General features: G+C 42.6%; 1 protein-coding gene across 1 annotated transcript in view; it reads left to right on the forward strand.

The window, feature by feature from the left end:
* The window catches only part of CFAP61 (cilia and flagella associated protein 61), a 389,026-nt gene that overhangs the window by 245,094 nt on the left and 124,222 nt on the right, over nt 1-19,710 (forward strand). The window contains exon 18 of the mRNA XM_038744718.1: nt 16,651-16,746. Coding sequence (XP_038600646.1) covers nt 16,651-16,746 — 96 coding nt within the window. The remainder of the gene's footprint in view (nt 1-16,650; nt 16,747-19,710) is intronic.

The raw sequence follows: 19,710 nt of genomic DNA on the forward strand, positions 1-19,710 counted from the left end.
GTTGAATCTTACAGTAAGAAAAACTCATATTACAGTACTCTGTGGACATTTGGACAACGCAGCATACAAGTTTCATTGGATGACCTTTCCCTAATGACCTAATGGGATTCTAGCCAAAACAGGTAGTGGAAACTAGAACTGAGTGTATATACGAGGAACATGTCTGCTAATTCTGTGGTATTGTACTCTCTTAAGCACTTAGTACACTGCACTATTCATATTGAGCTCAATAAATATGATTGACTGATTAATTGATGAGTTGTACATAGCAGTTTCAGTTAAAATCCGCCCTTTCCTCTCCATCCAAAGTGCTTCCACGTTATTTCGAGCATTCTGCCTCGATTACTGCATGAGCCTCCTTGCTGATCTCCCTGCCTCCTGTCGATCCATACTTCCTTCTGCTGCCTGGATCATTTTTCTGCAAAACTGTTCAGCCCTTATTTCCCCACTCTTTAAGAAGTACCAGTAGTTGCCCTCCATCGACGCATCAAACCAAAACTCCTTACCACCGGCTTTTAAAGCAGTCGATCACCTTTCCCCCGCCTATTTTACTTTCCTTATTTCCTACATTTCACTCCTCTAAAGCCAATCTTGATCTCATCTATCTTGTGAACGACCTCTCGTACCTCTTGTCTGGAACAACCTCCGTCTTCGTATCTGACAGATGATCACTCTCCCCACCTTCAAAACCTTATTGAAGGCACACTTCCTCCAAGAGGCCTTCCCCCACTAAGCCCTCATTTCTTCTCCATTCCCTTCTGCATCACCTTGCACTGGATTTACACCTTTTATTCACCACAGCCCCACAGCTCTTACGTACCTATCCATAATTTATTTATTCATATTAATAATAATAATAATAATAATGTCATTTATTAAGCACTTACTATGTGCAAAGCAATCAGCCAATCAATCAATCGTATTTATTGAGTGCTTACTGTGTGCAGAGCACTGTACTAAGCGCTTGGGAAGTACAAGTTGGCAACATATAGAGACAGTCCCTACCCAACAGTGGGCTCACAGTCTAGAAAGCAAAGCACTGTTCTAAGCGCTGGGGAGGTTACAAGGTGATCAGGTTGTCCCAGGGGGGACTCACAGTTTTAATCCCCATTTTACAGATGAGGTAACTGAGGCCCAGAGAAGTGAAGTGACTTGCCCAAAGTCACACAGCTGACAACTGGCGGAGTCGGGATAATGTCTGTATATCCTTCTAGACTGTAAACTGCTTTTGGGCAGCTTATATTGTGCTCTCCCAAGCCTTAGAACATTGCTCTACACACAGCAAGCATTCAACAAATAGGGTCGATGGATGGATTGATTAAGGTTGGGATAAGAAGTCAGAGTAATTTTAGCAGGAAGACTTGATAAAACCTGTAACAATAGGGTCCTTTTTTGTTTCCTCCATTCCTTTCCCTCTCCTCCACCCTCATCTGTTCGGGGTGTTTGACTTCCCCAAGTCCGTCGTGTGTTTTGAAAGCAAGATCAGTGGTGGGACAGGGGAGCGAAGGGAATTGGCTGTGCCAAAGACCGGACAGATAATCTTTTTTTTCCAGTTCTTGTAATTCATTTTTCATTCATTCAATCGTATTTATTGAGGGCTTACTGTGTGCAGAGCACTGTACTAAGCACTTGGGAAGTACAAATTGGCAACACATAGAGACGGTCCCTACCCAGCAACGGGCTCACAATCTAGAAGGAGGAGACAGACAACAAAACAAAACATGTGGACAGGTGTCAGGTCATCAGAATTAAAAAAAATAAAGCTAAATGCGCATTATTAACAAAATAAATAGAATAGTAAATATGTACAAGTCAAATAAATAGAGTAATAAATCTGTACAAATATATATGCAGGTGCTGTGGGGAGGGGAAGGAGGTAGGGCGGGGGCGGACTGTCTCTATATGTTGCCAACTTCTACTTCCCAAGCGCTTAGTACAGTGCTCTGCACACAGTAAGCGCTCAATAAATACGATTGATTGATTGAGGAGAGGAAAAAGGGGGCTCATTCTGGGAAGGCCTCTTGGAGGAGGTGAGCGCTCAGTAGGACTGTAATTGACTGCCTGGCTTAGTAAGAGGGACTCCCCTTCCCCGCATACCCATAGACCCCCACCCAAAAGCGTACTGTTGGATTGAGGGACTCTGAGTGATCAGTGAATCAATCAATTTATTGAGCGCTTACCATGTGCAGAGCATTGTACTAAGTGCTCGGGAGGATATAACAGGACACAGTTGGCAGACGCATCTCCTGCCCACAGCGTTCTTACGGGACAGAGGGGGAGACGATTATTAGTAGAAATAAATAAATCGTGGATATGTACAAAAGTGCTGTGGGGTTGAGGGAGAGGAGATTAAAGGGAGCAAATCCAAGTGAAAGGGTGAGGCAGAAGGGAGAAAAGGAGGGCCTAGTCAAGGAATGATCTTCTAGACTGTGAGCCCACTGTTGCGTAGGGACCGTCTCTATATGTTGCCAATTTGTTCTTCCCAAGCGCTTCGTACAGTGCTCTGCACACAGTAAGCGCTCAATAAATACGATTGAATGAATGAGTATAGGGGCTATTCAAGCCCAGACCAAACCTACTCAGATTTTGGAGAGCCCAGTGACTGACAGATAGACTTGGATGAAGCAGCATGACATTGTGGATGGAGCACGGGCCTCGGAGTCAGAAGGTCATGGGTTCTAATCCCGGCTCCGCTATTTGTCTGCTGTGTGACCTTGGGCAAGGCACTTAACTTCTCCGGGCCTCAGTTACCTCATCTGTAAAATGGGGATCAAGACTGTGAGCCCCACATGGAACAGGGACTGTGTCCAACCCAATTTGCTAATGTCCACCCCAGCACTAAGTACAGTGCCTGGCACATAGTAAGCGCTTAACAAATACCATAATTATTATTAACGGTCCTTTTGCCCAAAAGATAAAAGTAGACCCTGATCACATTAGCATGTTGGTGTGCTGGATGACAGGATGCCGGGAAGCCTTTTCCTAGATCTGTCTTGTCAGAGAAGTGGCGTGGCTTAGTGGTAAGAGCATGGGCTTGGGAGTCATAGGTCATGGGTTCAAATCCTAGCTCCGCCAATTGTCAGCTGTGTGACTTTGGGCAAGTCATTTAACTTCCCTGTGCCTCAGTTACCTCATCTGTAAAATGGGGATTAAAGACTGTGAACCCCATGTGGGACAACCTGATCACCTTGTATCCTCCCCAGCACTTAGAACAGTGCTTTGCACAGAGTAAGCGCTTAACAAATGCCATTATTATTATTATTCATTCATTCAATCATATATATTGAGTGCTTACTGTGTGCAGAGCACTGTACTAAGCGCTTGAATAATGGCATTTGTTAAGCATTTACTATGTGATCATCGTCATCATCAATCGTATTTATTGAGCGCTTACTATGTGCAGAGCACTGTACTAAGCGCTTGGGAAGTACAAATTGGCAACATATACAGACAGTCCCTACCCAACAGTGGGCTCACAGTCTGAAAGGGGGAGACAGAGAACAAAACGAAACATACTAACAAAATAAAATAAATAGAATAGCTATGTACAAGTAAAATAAATAAATAAATAAATGAATAAATGAATAAATAAATACATAAATAAATAAATAAATAGAGTAATAAATATGTACAAACATATATGCATATATACAGGTGCTGTGGGGAAGGGGAGGAGGTAAGATGGGGGGATGGAGAGGGGGGCGAGGGGGAGAGGAAGGAAGGGGCTCAGTCTGGGAAGGCCTTCTGGAGGAGGTGATCAGCACTGTTCTATGCACTGGGGGGGATACAAAGTGATCAGGTCGTCCCATGTGGGGCTCACAGTCTTCATCCCCATTTTATAGATGAGGTAACTGTGGCACAGAGAAGTTAAGTGACTTACCAAAAGTCACACAGTTGATATGTGGCGGAGTCGGGATTAGAACCCGTGACCTGTGACTCCCAGCCTGTGCTCTTTCCACTAAGCCACACTGCTTCTCAATGCTGAAGCAGTGAGCCCTTTCAGGGAGAATGGAATGGGTCTCCGATTATGGGGCAGATAGTCTAGGATTGAAAAATCCTTCTTGGTTCAGTCTGAAGTTTAGAATCACCCGAGAGTTCACCAAAGAACTAAACCACATGCCTAAATGCCTCCATAAAAATAGGGAAAGCAGTGTGGCCTAGTAGAAAGAGCAGGAGCCTGGAAGGCAGAAGACCTGAGTTCTAATCCTGCCTCTGCCACTTGCCTGCTGTGTGAGCTTGGGCAAGTCACTTAACTTCTCTGTTCCTCAGTTTCCTTATCTGTATAATGAGGATTAATTACCTTTTCTCCCTCCTACTTAGACTGGTATTTGTATATATAGAGACAGTCCCTACCCAACAGTGGGCTCACAGTCTAAAAGATCAATAAATACGATTGATTGATTCCCCACAGCACCTGTATATATGTATATATGTTTGTACATATTTATTCCTCTATTTTACTTGTACATATCTATTCTATTTATTTTATTTTGTTAGTATGTTTGGTTTTGTTCTCTGTCTCCCCCTTTTAGACTGTGAGCCCACTGTTGGGTAGGGACTGTCTCTATATGTTGCCAACTTGGACTTCCCAAGTGCTTAGTACAGTGCTCTGCACACAGTAAGCGCTCAATAAATACGATTGATTGATTGACTGGTATTTGTTAAGCACTTACTATGTGCCAGTCACTGTACTAAGTGCTGGTTATGAGGTAAGTGGGTTGGACACAGTTCTGCACTTGACCTGATTATCTTGTATCTGCCCCAGCACTTAGTACAGTGCTTGACACGTAGTAAATGCCCCCTTCTAGACTGTGAGCCTGCTGTTGGGTCGGGACCATCTCTATATGTTGCCAACTTGTACTTCCCAAGCGCTTAGTACAGTGTTCTGCACACAGTAAGCACTCAATAAATACGATTGAATGAATGAATGAATGAATGAAATGCTTTGCAAATAACATTATTAATATTATTATTGTTATTATTATCATCGTGGCTCAATGGAAAGAGCCCGGGCTTTGGAGTCAGAGGTCATGGGTTCAAATCCCGGATCCACCAATTGCCAGCTGTGTGACTTTGGGCGTGTCACTTAACTTCTTGGTGCCTCAGTTCCCTCATATGTAAAATGGGGACTAAGACTGTGAGCCCCCACGGGACAACCTGATCACCTTATAACCTCCCCAGCACTTAGAACAGTGCTTTGCCCATAGTAAGCGCTTAATAAATGCTATCATTATTATTATTATTATTTATTTTTATATGGTTTTCAGTTCTAAAGTGTTCCATTCTGACACTGAACTAGATGAACAGCGTGGCTTAGAGGAAAGAGCACGGACTTGGGAGTCAGAGGTCATGGGTTCAAATCCCGACTCTGCCGCATGTCTGCTGTGTGACTTTGGGCAAGTCACTTAATTTCTCTGTACCTTAGTACCCTCATCTGTAAAATGGAGATGAAGACTGTGAGCCCCACATGGGACAACCTGATCACTTTGTATCCTCCCCAGCGCTTAAGATAGTGCTTTGCACATAGTAAGTACTTAACAAATGCCATCATTATTATGAATAAGCATGAATAAGCTCTTTCCCCTTAATCAATCAATCAATCAATCAATCGTATTTATTGAGCACTTACTATGTGCAGAGCACTGTACTAAGCGCTTGGGAAGTACAAATTGGCAACATATAGAGACAGTCCCTACCCAACAGTGGGCTCACAGTCTAAAAGGGGGGAGACAGAGAACAAAACCAAACATACTAACAAAATCAAATAAATAGAATAGATATGTACAAATAAAATAAATAAATAAATAAATAGAGTAAAAAATATGTACAAACATATATATATATATACAGGTGCTGTGGGGAAGGGAAGGAGGTAAGATGGGGGGATGGAGAGGGGGACGAGGGGGAGAGGAAGGAAGGGGCTCAGTCTGGGAAGGCCTCCTGGAGGAGGTGAGCTCTCAGCAGGGCCTTGAAGGGAGGAAGAGAGCTAGCTTGGCGGATGGGCAGAGGGAGGGCATTCCAAGCCCGGGGGATGACGTGGGCCGGGGGTCGGTGGCGGGACAGGCGAGAACGAGGTACGGTGAGGAGTTCAGCGGTGGAGGAGCGGAGGGTGCGGACTGGGCTGTAGAAGGAGAGAAGGGAGGTGAGGTAGGAGGGGGCGAGGTGATGGACAGCCTTGAAGCCCAGGGTGAGGAGTTTCTGCCTGATGCGCAGATTGATTGGTAGCCACTGGAGATTTTTGAGGAGGGGAGTGATATGCCCAGAGCGTTTCTGGACAAAGATAATCCGGGCAGCAGCATGAAGTATGGATTGAAGTGGAGAGAGACTCGAGGATGGGAGATCAGAGAGAAGGCTGATGCAGTAGTCCAGACGGGATTCCCCTTAAGCCCCGATATTTTCTTTTTATGTTTAACCAGCTATCGTTTTCAGTCGTATTTTGATTGCTCATTAAGATTTTTCCCTTACTAATTGGTTAAGTCTCTAGTTGCCTTTTGTAGAAATCAGGTACTTTTTAAGGTTGCATTGATGAAGAACCAAGAATAAGGACAGGTTGGAAATGGAAATGAGAAGCCTCTTGTTTTACAACACCGTGGTGGCAGAATGATTGTAACTTCTGGCTGGCACCCCAGCATCATACAATATCTTGCACATCTGTCCTGTTTGGCATTAGGTAGCATGATGCTTGCTGCTTAATTAGGCTTTTTATCTTTACATTTGTTTGAGAACATCTGAAACCTTCAGCGTCGCCTGTCACTAATGAGCCGACTAATTAAATAGTTAGTGCTTACTTGCCGATCACAGAGCTGACGCGTAATGAATGGTTTAGCGGTCTTCATTGTTTTATATTACCGTCCTCTGCCACGTGAATTTACATAAATGTGTTGATTCTTCGTGTTTATTCAGTTGGGGTAGATCTGAATTAAAGTCGGAGCCCATTCCTGGCTCAGTGCCCTTGAGCCTGGATTGGGCAGATACGGTGGATTTCCGTCATGTAGAGCGAATGGGCGTCAGGCCGGGATGGACCAGTGGGGTGACGCTCATCATCATCATCACCATCATCAATTGTATTTATTGAGCGCTTACTGTGTGCAGAGCACTGTACTAAGCGCTTGGGAAGTACAAGTTGACAACATATAGAGACAGTCCGTACCCAACAGTGGGCTCACAGTCTAAAAGGTCTAAAGGACGAATCCAGAGGAAACGTTACGCGTGAAGATGGAGTCGGAGGATGTGGGTTCTAATCCCAGCTCCGCCACTTGTCTGCTGTGTGACCTTGGGCAAGCCACTTAACTTCTGTGTGCCTCAGTTACCTCATCTGTAAAATGGGGATTACGACTATGAGCCCATTGTGGGACAATCTGATTACTTTATATCTAGCCCAGTACTTAGAACAGTGCTCGGCAATCAATCAATCAATCAATCAATCAATCAATCGTATTTATTTAGCGCTTACTTAGTGCAGAGCACTGTACTAAGCGCTTGGGAAGTACAGGTTGGCAACATATAGTGACAGTCCCTACCCAGCAGTGGGCTCACAGTCAGCATACAGTAAGTGCTTAACAAATACCATCATCATCATCGTAATCCACTTCAGGAATTTCTTATTATTTTGGGGTCACAAAATAATAACACTGAATAACTAATAATGATTATGGTATTTGTTAAGCGCTTACTATGTGCCAGGCACTGTACTAAGCCCTGGATACAGACAGTTCGGGTTGGACACAGTCCTTGTCCCATCTGTAGATCCCCATTTCACAGATGAGGGAACTGAGGCACAGAGAAGTGTAGTGACTTGCCCAAGATCACACAGCAGACAAGGGGGCTGGGATTAGAACCCATGACCTTCCAAATCCCAGGCCCATGCTCTAACCACTATGCCATGCTGCTTCTCTAATTCAGTCACCTTTCATAGTCTGAGTTCAGCTTGAAAATAGGAACCATTTATCATGGATTACTCTGCTTCCAGCTTCCTATTTTTTACAAATATGTGCGTACCTATATGTATATATATATAATAATGGCATTTATTAAGCGCTTACTATGTGCAAAGCACTGTTCTAAGTGCTGGGTAGGTAACAAAGTGATCAGGTTGTCCCACCGGGGGCTCACAGTCTTAATCTCCATTTTACAGATGAGGGAACTGAGGCCCAGAGAAGTTAAGTGACTTGCCCAAAGTCACACAGCTGACAATTGGCGTAGCTGGGATTTGAACCCATGGCCTCTGACTCCAAAGCCCAGGCTCTTTCCACTGAGCCACGCTGCTTCCCATATATATGTATATATATACATATATATATGTATATATATATATGTATATATATGTATATATATACACTGAGCCACGCTGCTTCCCATGTATATAACATTATATATACATATACATATATATACATATATACATGGGAAGCAGCGTGACTCAGTGTATATATATACACATATATATACATATACATGGGAAGCAGCGTGGCTCAGTGTATATATATACATATACATGGGAAGCAGCGTGGCTCAGTGGAAAAAGCCTGGGCTTTTGAGTATATATATATATACATATGTATATATCACCTGCCCAAATAGTTTGTTCCTCTCATGCCAACCTACTCACTATACTTCGATCTTGTCTATCTGACCACCAGCCCCTTTCCCAAGTCATCCCTCCATCCTGGAACTCCTTCCCTCTTCATATACGACAGACCGCCACACTCTCTCCACCTTCAAAACCTTCCTACGATCACATCTCCTTTAAGAGGCCTTCCCAATTAAGCTCTCATTTTAACTTCTCTGTGCCTCAGTTATCTCATCCGTAAAATGGGGATGAAGACTGTGAGCCCCATGTGGGACAACCTGATAATCTTGTATCTACCCCAGCATGGCACATAGTACATGCTTAACAAATACCAACATTAGTATTGTTATTATTATTTTTCCCCTATTCCCACTCCCATCTGTGCCACCTATTCACTCGGTTCTGTACCCTTTAAGCACTTGCTATTCACCCCACCCTCAGCCCCACAGCACTTACATGCACGGGCAGGGAATGTGCCTGTTTATTGTTATATTGAACTCTTCCGAGCACCTAGTACCGTGCTTTGCACACAGTAAGCACTCAATAAATATGATTGAATGAGTGAATGAATCCATAATTTATTTTCACGTCTCCCTCCCCTTTTAGACTGTAAGCTCCTTGTGGGCAGGGAAAGTGTCTACCGACACTGTTTTGTATTATTCCAAGTGCTTAATACAATGTTCTGTATACAGCCAGCACTCAAGAATTGGTTGATTGATTGATAATATATATCAGGACTTTCGTACTCAAAGAGGTCGTCACTGAAAATGCAATTCTTGTAGGGATATATGTGAGGCTGAGAAGTCCAGTGCCGCAGCAACCATCTCAAGGACACGGCACGCACACAAACATAATCCTTGTTGCACTTTTTCAGCTGTTGGAGCTATTTTCACTTCATCTCTTTTGTTTCCCGATCTTTTCAAAGTCTTTGCTCCAAAAGGATGATTCCTTTTCTGGGTTGCAATACACCAAGCAGGTCTGTCTGCCACAGGGGCCTCCCAGTTTTCACCTGAGAACCTGTATTTATTTATTTTATTTGTTAGGTGCTTTCTATGTGCCAGGCACTGTACTTAGTGCTGGGGTAGACAGAAGCTAATCAGATTGGACACAGTCCATGTGCCACTTGAGGCTCACAATTTACAGATCAGGTAACTGAGGCACAGAGAAATGAAGTGAGTTGCCCAAGGTCACACGACAGAGAAGTGACTTTTGAAGCCTTACAACTCCTCCAAGAGGCATTCCCAGACTAAGCCCCACTTTTCCTCATCTCTCATTCCTTTCTGCAAGTCACCCTGACTTGCTGCCTTTACTCTTTCCCCCCACATCCTAGCCCCACAGCACTTATGTACATATCTGTAATTTTATTTATTTGTGTTGATATCTGTCTTCCCCCTCAACCCCAGACTGTGAGCCTGTTGTGGGATTGTCACTGTTTATTGTTGTGTTGTTCTTTCCCAAGCACTCAGTACAGTGCTCTGCACATAGCAAGCACTTAATAAATGTGATTGAATAAATGAATGAACAAAGTGGCAGAGCCAGGATTAGAACATAGGCCCTTCTGACTCCTAAGCCTGTGTTCTGTCTACTAGGCCAGGTTGTGTCAAAGCCATTTTGTGTTTCTTGCAGACTGAGAGGTCTGTAATATAGTTCTCATTAAATGCTACTCTGGTTGCCCATAAAGATTTCATTTCTGGATTTTTTCTTGGAAGTGGGGGAAGAATGGAAAGTGATGACCGAGACCACTAGGGAAAAGATGATAAATTGTTGTCAGAATCCCAAAGGACCCCCAACAGTCTGGAGGAATCTGTGCTCCAGTGTATTCGGAGACTGCCAAACCCAACAGATACCATTGGTTGATTGAACAATTGCTTGACTGCCTGGGGTACTGCAAAGTACCAGATTTCCAAATAGTTTTTTCAGCAAGTAGCCAGTAGCTCAAAAGGTAAAACAATTTTAAGCAACATTCCATACCACTCTGTACATTCATAGCCCTGCCATTTTACCTTTTCGGAAAAAATAATAATGAATAATCATGGTATTTCCGAAGCACTTCCGACCCAGTGCTTAAACCAGTGCTTGGCACATAGTAAGTGCTTAGCAAATACCATCATCATCATCATCATTATTATTATTACCAAGCAGTGTGCCAGTCCCTAGATTGATACAAGACACTCAGATCAAACATATCCCTGTTCTAAATGGGTTTCACAGTCCAAGTGGAAGAATCAGTGGATATTTTATCCCTATTTGACATATGAGAAAATGTAGACATAGAGAGGTTAAATGACTTACCCAAAGTCACACAGCAGGCCTATGGCAGAACTGGGGCAGAAACCAGATCTCCTGACTTTGAGGCCTGTATTCTTTCCACGATGGGGTGTTCTGGTAGAAATGTGTCCATGGAGTCTCTATGAGTCATAATCAACTCCACAGCATAGGACAACAACAGCAGCACAGCGTAGCGGCTAGAGCACGGGCTGGGAGTTGGAAGGTCATGGGTTCTAATTCCAGCTCTGCCACTTGTCTGCTGTCTGACCTTGGGCAAATCAGTTCACTTCTCTGTTCCTAAATTCCCTCATCTGTAAAATGGGGATTGAGACTGTGAGCCCCATGTGGGACAGGGCCCCAGTTTGCTTGTATCCACCCCAGTGCTCAGTACAGTGCCTTGCATATAGTAAGCGCTTAACAAATACCATTAAAAATACAAACAAAAAACCAACAACAAATAATTTCCACTGTCCAGATCTACTAACAGTGTCATGTGGGGCAGAGACAGTGCCCAACTGGATTGTCTTATGTCTACCCCAGCGCTTAGTACAGTCATAGGCACGAAATAAGCAATTAACAAATACCACGATTATCATGTGTCTGAAAACGACATAAAGGCTTTGGTGCTGTTCCCAATGCTTTTTTTGTGTCTGATGTGCCAAAAAAGGTCGTATCTGCTGTGCCATGCTGTGATCTGAAGTAACATTGTGATTCCAGGAGCATCTGGTAAGTAATGTTCTATAGTAGCCCACCTAGGAGCCCGCTGGCTAGGATCCAGCTGGCAACAGAGAGTAATGAGATGCCATGAGTAATAAGTGGCACACTCTTTCTCTTCAGTCAGTCAGCGGTATTTATTCATTTAGTTTTGGGGGTGTTTGTTACCCACTTACTCTGTGTCAAAGCGATGGGGCAGGTTCTAGTTAATTAGGTCGGACCCAATCCCTCTCCCGCATAGGGCTCACAGTCTAAATAAGAGGGAGAACATGTATTTAATCCCCATTGTACAGTTGAGGGACTGAGGCACAGAGAAGATAAGTGACTTGTCCAAGGTCACCCAGCAAGCAATTGACAGTGCTGGGATTAGAACCCAGGTCCTCTGATTGCCAGGCCCCTGCCCTTTCCACAAGGCCATGCTGCTTCCCTAGGCCATGCAGTGCTTACTATGTGCAGAGCATCATACCAAGAGCATTTGGAAAAAGAACACTAAAACACAGTGGGTAGACGTGATTTCTGTCCACAAGGAGCTTACAATCTGCAGGGGAAGACAGATATTAAAATCAATCAATCAATCAATCAATCAATCAATTGTATTTATTGAGCGCTTACTGTGTGCAGAGCACTGTACTAAGCTCTTGGGAAGCACAAGTTGGCAACATATAGACACAGTCGCTACCCAACAGTGGGCTCACAGTCTAGAAGGGAGAGACAGAGAGCAAAACCAAACATATTAACAAAATAAAATAAATAGAATAGATATGTATAAGTAAAATAAATAAATAAATAGAGTAATAAATAGGTACAATCATATGTACATATATACAAAATTTTATAAAATTATATACATTTTTGATAAGGGAAATTATAATAGAGTATAAAGATATGTACATAAGTGATGAGGGGCTAGGGTGAGTATCAAAGTGCTGTAAATCAGTAGTATTTATTGAGCACCCACTTTGGGCAGAGCACTGAAACTAAGTAATTTGGAGATTACAATGAAATAGAAGGCTTGATCTCAGCACAGAAGTGTATTGTCTGAGGCACCCAGACTGTGAGCCCATTTTTGGGTAGGGACTGTTTCTATATGTTGCCAGCTTGTACTTCCCAAGCACTTAGTACAGTGCTCTGCACACAGTAAGTGCTCAATAAATACGATTGATTGATTGATTGATTGATAAAATGATTTACAAATAGAGGAAATAATCATAGAGAATGGAAATAAGTATGGATCAAAATTCAGTGAGTGGCTGTGAATATGAAAGCGCTGGGTTAACAGTCGAGAGGCTGTAACTTAGGGAGAACAAAAATCCATCAGGAAATGCCTCCTGGAGGAGGTGGAATTTCAGAAGAGCTTTGAAGGGTAGAGCAGTAGTAAGGGATTTGAAAGGGAAGGAATTTTCAAGCAGAAGGAAGGTGCCAGGGCGGGAGACTTGGAACAAGGCATAGCGAGAAGGCGGTCTTGGGCGAAGAGGGTGATCTGGGGTGTGCTGGGAGAAGCGAGTGGATAGATAAGAGGCAGTGAGCTGGTTGAGTGCCTTAAAGCCAATGGTCAGGATATTCTGGTTGATTCAGAGAGAAATGGTTAATGACCGGACATTTTCAAAGAGTAACCAATTGTATGTAGGACAGTGTTTTATAATGGTGAGCAGGGAAGCTGAGCTTGGAGAGTGGAGCGAGATTAGTGAGGAAGTTGTTGTTTTTCGGTTTGTTTGTTTTAAATGGTATTTGTTATGCCTTTACTAGGAGAAGCAGCGTGGCTCCGTGGAAAGAGCCCAGGCCTTGGAGGCAGAGGTCATGGGTTCAAATCCCAGCTCTGCCAATTGTCAGCTGGGTGTCTTTGGGCAAGGCACTTCACTTCTCTGCGCCTCAGTTCCCTCATCTGTAAAATGGGGATTAAGACTGTGAGCCCCACGTGGGACAACTTGATCACCTTGTATTCCCTCAGCACTTAGTGCTTGGCACATAGCACTTAACAAATACCATCATTATTATTATTACTAGGTGCCAGATGCTGTACTAAGCACTAGGGAAAATAGGAGATAATCAGGTTGGGTCCATCATTCATCATCATCAGTGGTATTTATTGAGTGCTTACTGTATACAGAGCAGTATACTAAACTCTTGGGAGAGTACAGTGTGACAGAATTGGTCAATATGTTCCCTAGCCACAAGAGACATTCTAAATGTGGTGACGAAAGAAACATCGATAGTCAAGCTTAGTTCTTTGTTTCGAAACATATCTGGTCAAGTAACTTGAACAAGCGGTCCTTTAGACTCTAGACGCTCAGCTCACTGTGGGGAGGAATCGAGCCTAACGACTCTGTCGTATCGTGCTCTCCCAAGCGCTCAGTACAGTGCTCGGCAAAAAGAAAGCGCTCAATAAATGCCACTGATTAAATGATTGATTCCTTCTTCATAGGAAATCATCAGCCAGAGCTACAGCAAACATTTTTCTCTCTCACAGACAATACAGAAATGTTTAATTACATAGGGTTCAGTTCAGGCTCAAATAAATTAAACCAGGACACTTAGATCCATGGGAGGTAAGTCTGTCCCCTTTCCATTTGTTAAAAGGGTGTTTGACTATCTATTTGTTCAAATAAGAGGTTTAATGAAAGCTGTTAATTAAATCATTTGCTTGGCTAGCTTTTGTTATGCCAAAAAAAAAAAAATCAGCAAAAACTAATGAGAGATAGTCTGGCAGATTTACAAATGCCCATCATCACCCAGAAATGTAAATAACATCAAAAGTTTTATGTTTCTTTTATTGTGTTCACAGTGAATTGGCAATGTGGCTCTCTTTATTTGAAGGATGAGGATGTTTAGACCTAATTTTGTAGCTGTGCTCCAAAACGGGGCCTGAAACGCAATACCCTTTACTTATTTCCCTAGATACTCTAATCCCTCCCTGCTTTACAAGTATCTTTGAGCTGTCCTTCCCTTTTGTATCCACAGCAACATGAAATCCCCACTGGAATTATTGGCTGCTAAAATGCAGGTGCACTTGTTTAATGTTTCATTGCTTTGAGCTCTTAACTTGAACACTTGTTTCACGAAATGGTGACCTTTGGTTTTCAAGCATATGCATCCTTTTCCAGCAATTTTAGGCATTGTTTATATACATTAAAATCCATATGCCATTCAACCGGATGATAATGTTTTTCAGTAGCTTTGGTGTTCATCAGTTATCAAGATCTGCTTGTAAACTGACAGAAACCAAAATCCAGAAGATGCCGCAGTTTTGAATGATCAACATTTTATTTGGGCATAATAAAGAGCAGAATGATAACACGCGTGGCAGTGAGAGAGTTTAAACAGTGGAATTTGATGTTAGAAGTGCAAGGAGTTAGAAATTGTGGTTGTAACTTGGTATTTTATACTGTATTTGCAGACTATTTTATACATTTTAGAATATAAGTATTTGAAGATTCCTGAATTAAGTGCAAAAATGGTTTTAAGTAAAATAACCAATGCAGAAAAACCAACTGGGGTTGAGAAGAGGGGAAAGAATGCTCGATCTCTTCATGCCTCCATCACATGAACAACACTTGTTTTTGTGAAATTCTTTAAATTGTCCATTTGTAATTTTCCGTCATCTAATAGTAAAAATGCCACGAAGCAGTCTGTTTTCAAGGTCCAGGTTTAGGCTGTTAGGGTTTTTCATGGTTTTTAATCATTTATATGTCTGAACAATTCATGACTTTGGGTATAAATAGGTATTATTAGTATATTCGTAGTACAATTTGTAACAGACCTATTTGAACCGCACTGTGTGTGGGTTGGGATGGGGATGTTCTGAAACAGAATTAAATACATTCTGCGTAGCCAGCCATATATGTATCAGTCAACACAGTATTACTGCAATTCACATTCAGTAGTCACAGTGCAAAATGAAAGCATCATTAGTATGCATTTTCGGATTAGCAGCCATAACTTAAAATTTTCTCGGTTTCAAGTATGACCTTTAATGTTATTTGAACATATTTTTAACATTCATTAATAGCATCAGAGATAAGATGCGTGCAGACGCTTTCACATCACATGAGATTATTAATGCTTAAATGACACAAAACCCAAGAGATTGTAAAGCATTATCTTTCACAATATTTAACTGTTTTTAAATGTCAGATCCAGTTCAGTTTAACATATTGTCAGGAAAAGCCGATTTTATTACCGAAAGTATCACGTGTTTAAAAGGATTTCCTATTTCTTTCCCGGGCTTCCAAAACTACTGATCCTTTTCCAATTTTGAAGACTTCCAAATGTCCACGTGAAAGTTAGGCTGTTGCCAAGTGAGGGACAACAGCCCCTCACTTGGCTTGCTCCTCTGCTTACAGGGGTAGAGTCTCCGGGTGGCTTTTTATGTCCAGGAACACAGGGTCTAGAGTCAATGCTTTGAACACTTGGTAGTATGCTCTCGAGACTAAGAAATTTGGAATAAAACTCTCTGGGTCCCAATTTATTGACAATTAGTGGAAAACTTAAAAAAAAACTGAGGACCCCAACAAGTGATGGTTTGAGAGGGCTTTGAGAGACCCAGCGCATTACTGGGCCATCTTTTCATTGCTTAGAAATGCTGATTGAATGAATGAATGAACAAATGATTGAATGGACCAGTTCTGAACATTTTGCTGGGAAAACCCCATCAGCATTGCTTTTAAAGGACCTGGGTTCTAATCCCGCCTCCGCCACTTGTCTGCTGTGTGACCTTGGGCAAGTCACTTCACTTCCCTGTGCCCCAGTTACCTCTTCTGTAAAATGGGGATTAATACTGTAAATCCTATGTGGGACAGGGACCGCATCCAAACTGATTGCTTGTATTTACCCCAGTGTTTAGTACAGTGCTTGGCACATAGTAAGCACTTACTAGGTAGGTCTTCTAGACTGAGAGCCCGTTGTTGGGTAGGGACCATATCTATATGTTGCCGACTTGTACTTTCCAAGTGCTTAGTACAGTGCTCTGCACACAGTAAGTGCTCAATAAATACGATTGAATGAACAAATGCTGCTTTTTTTAACACAGCCGTAAATATCAAAGTGAATTATTACATGCTCTCAACCACTTATGCACATCACTCTGCTTTCTTCTTTTTTAGCCCTCACTTGAAGTTTAATAACCTGATATTGATTTCCATCCACGGACTTCCTGGAAAAAATCACCTTGGCCCAGAAAACAGATTTCTAGCAAACGAGTAGGTCTCAAATTCTGTGTTAGTTCATTCAAATCCTCATGTTTCATTTTCAAAATCATCTTGAATGTGTTTGTGCACTAGAGAGTCAAGCACCCACAGTTTGGGGGATACAGTAATGTGGGGATTTTGTATTTAGGGGAAATTTTGATTGTTTAGGACGGGGACCTGATTATCTTGTATGTCCCCCAGCACTTGGAGCAGTGTTTGACACAGAATAAGAGCTTAAAAGTATTATGATTATGATGATTGATATAGAAAAAATAAAACAAAACCGGGCACCTAGGGAGAAATTGTCCTGCATAGAGATGCCCACACAAGCCACTTACATACCCACGTATGTTAACTAAGATAACCCTCTGCAGTGGAATGTTGATTTTAGATATTTCAGTTTGATACCTTCTACCTCATCTCTATTTTGTCCAAGTGATGGGTTCTAAGCTGGGTAGCTACGTTAAATGTTAGTCTCTTCCTAATGCCCTCACATATGCTAAAAAGATTCACGCAGACACATATAGGGAGAAAGAGCTGTCATTCCTTTTCAAGATGATGCTGTTGACACAAAAATCGTATTCATCCATACAGGTTTGGTTCGAAAGGCCAACCTGTGACTGACACTCCATTTTACACTGTGTTCCTATAAAGATTAGTTGTTTGCCGTGCTACTGCTATTGCTACATGCACCTCCCGTCTCTGTTTTTGAGACTATTTCTTGTTTTTCTGATCTCTGCAAAGCCTTCTTTCAAGAAAAACATCCCTTCTCCTAGTTGCTGCTGCCTGTCTACTGGAGTAGTCTCCCAGCAAGCCACTGCAATATCACAATGTTTGAGACTGAGCTTCACCGTGTCTCCAAAATATCGGTTCTGCCCTACCTACAGATGTGCACCTTTGCAGCCGCTTGGTATCCTGCAATTGTCCATACTCTCCTCATACCAGCCTGGCAGGCAGCAACCAGGAGAAGGGATGTTTTTCTTGGAAGAAGGCTTTGTGGAGATCAGAAAAACAAGAGATAGTCTCAAAAACAGAGACGGGAGGTGCATGTAGCAATAGCAGTAGCACAGCAAACAACTAATCTTTATAAGAACACAGTGTAAATAGGTCACTGATTAATAGAAAATGATATCTCCCATTCCTATGTTTGGATTCTGTATCCCATGTTAATCTGTTCAATAATAATAATAATAATCATAATGGTATTTGTTAAGTGCTTACTATGTGCAAAACACTGTTCTAAGTGCTGGGGGGATACAAGGTAATCAGGTTGTCCCACGTGTAGCTCACATTCTTAGCCCCATTTTACAGATGAGGTAACTGAGGCAAAGAGAAGTTAAGTGATTTACCCAAAGTCACACAGCTGACAAGCGGCAGAGTCGGGATTAGAACCCATGACCTCTGACTCCCAAGCCCGTGCTCTTTCCACTTAGCTGCGCTGAAGCAGCGTTGTGATAAATAATGGGTTTTTTGTTTGTTTGCTACTATATGTGCCAGTCACTATATTATGCTCTGAGGGAGATGCAAGCTAACCAGGTTGGTAACAGTCCATGTCCCACGTGTGGCTCACAGTCTTAATCCCCATTTTACAGATGAGGTAACTGAGGCGCAGAGAAGTTAAGTGACTTGCCCAAGGTCACACAGCAGACAAGTGGCGGAGCCGGGGTTAGAACCCAGGTCTTTCTTGACTTTCAGGCCCATGCTGTACCCACAGGGCCACGCTGCTTCTCTGGTGTTATTAGAAAAATCATGTAAATATTTTATACTCATACCTAAAACTAAACATAAGCAACTATGTTTTTCTATTTCCTTCAGATCTCCAAACTAAGGACAAAGCTGCACTCAAACCCACACTTTTCAGAAAACTTTATACCCACGGTTTAGGAACGAAAACAACCCAAACCTAACTCAAACCCTTGGAAACTGTTGCCAAAATGCTGGCAAATTCCAGTTGAATATTCGAGACCTTAGTAAAATACAGGCCTGACGCCCCCCACCCCCCCCCCCCCTCGACCTAAGCATCGTCCCCCCGCCCCCATCATCTCCCTCCCGCCCGCCACTGCCAAGAGAGGCACTTCCTCACCTTGTTTATGGATGTCTAGACTGTGTGCCCATTGTTGGGTAGGGACCGTCTCTATATGTTGCCAACTTGTACTTCCCAAGCGCTTAGTACAGTGCTCTGCACACAGTAAAAGCTCAATAAATACGATGAATGAATGAAAGTCCACATTAATTCTGCATGCCTGCCGCTAGTAGACAGAGCAATCACTTCCTTAATCATATCTGCTAGGGAAGGGAATAACACTGAAAATCTGACCAGAATCATTTGCAATAAACATAATCCCATTTGGTTTCACATTTTTATTGGAATCGATCTGTTCTTATTAGAAAACAATTCAGAATCAGGTAGTAAAGTGCTTAGTACGGTGCTTTGCACACAGTAAGCCCTCAATCAATATGATTGGATGAATAAACAAATGAGATGGTTTGTTAAGTCATGGTTTATTCAGATGCCATCTTCAGAATGTAGCTAAATTAGGATTTGGTGTGTTTGGGTGACCTTCAAGCACCCTCCTTCTTCAGGCTCTGTTTTCTTTAATCACTTGGACACTTCATTTGTGATCTTGATCCTAATTTCAGGTTCATAACTTAAACAAAATGACTATCCGTATTCATTCAATCATATTTATTGAGCACTTACTGTGTGCAGAGCACTGTACTAAGCGCTTGACCATATGCCCATCCATACAACTACCACGTTAATACAATCACTCATCCTATCCCTCCTGGATTACTGCATCAGCCTCCTTGCTGACCTCCCAGCCTTCCGTCTCTCCCCACTCTAGTCCATACTTCTCTCTGCTTCCCGGATTGTTTTTCTACAAAAACGTTCTGGATACGTCACCATGCTCCTCAGAAAATCCAGTGGTTGCCCATCCACCTCCGTATCAAACAAAAACTCTTCTCCATTGGCTT

The sequence above is a fragment of the Tachyglossus aculeatus genome, chromosome 1 (genome assembly GCF_015852505.1).
Source record: "Tachyglossus aculeatus isolate mTacAcu1 chromosome 1, mTacAcu1.pri, whole genome shotgun sequence".
Taxonomy (NCBI): Eukaryota; Metazoa; Chordata; class Mammalia; order Monotremata; family Tachyglossidae; genus Tachyglossus; species Tachyglossus aculeatus.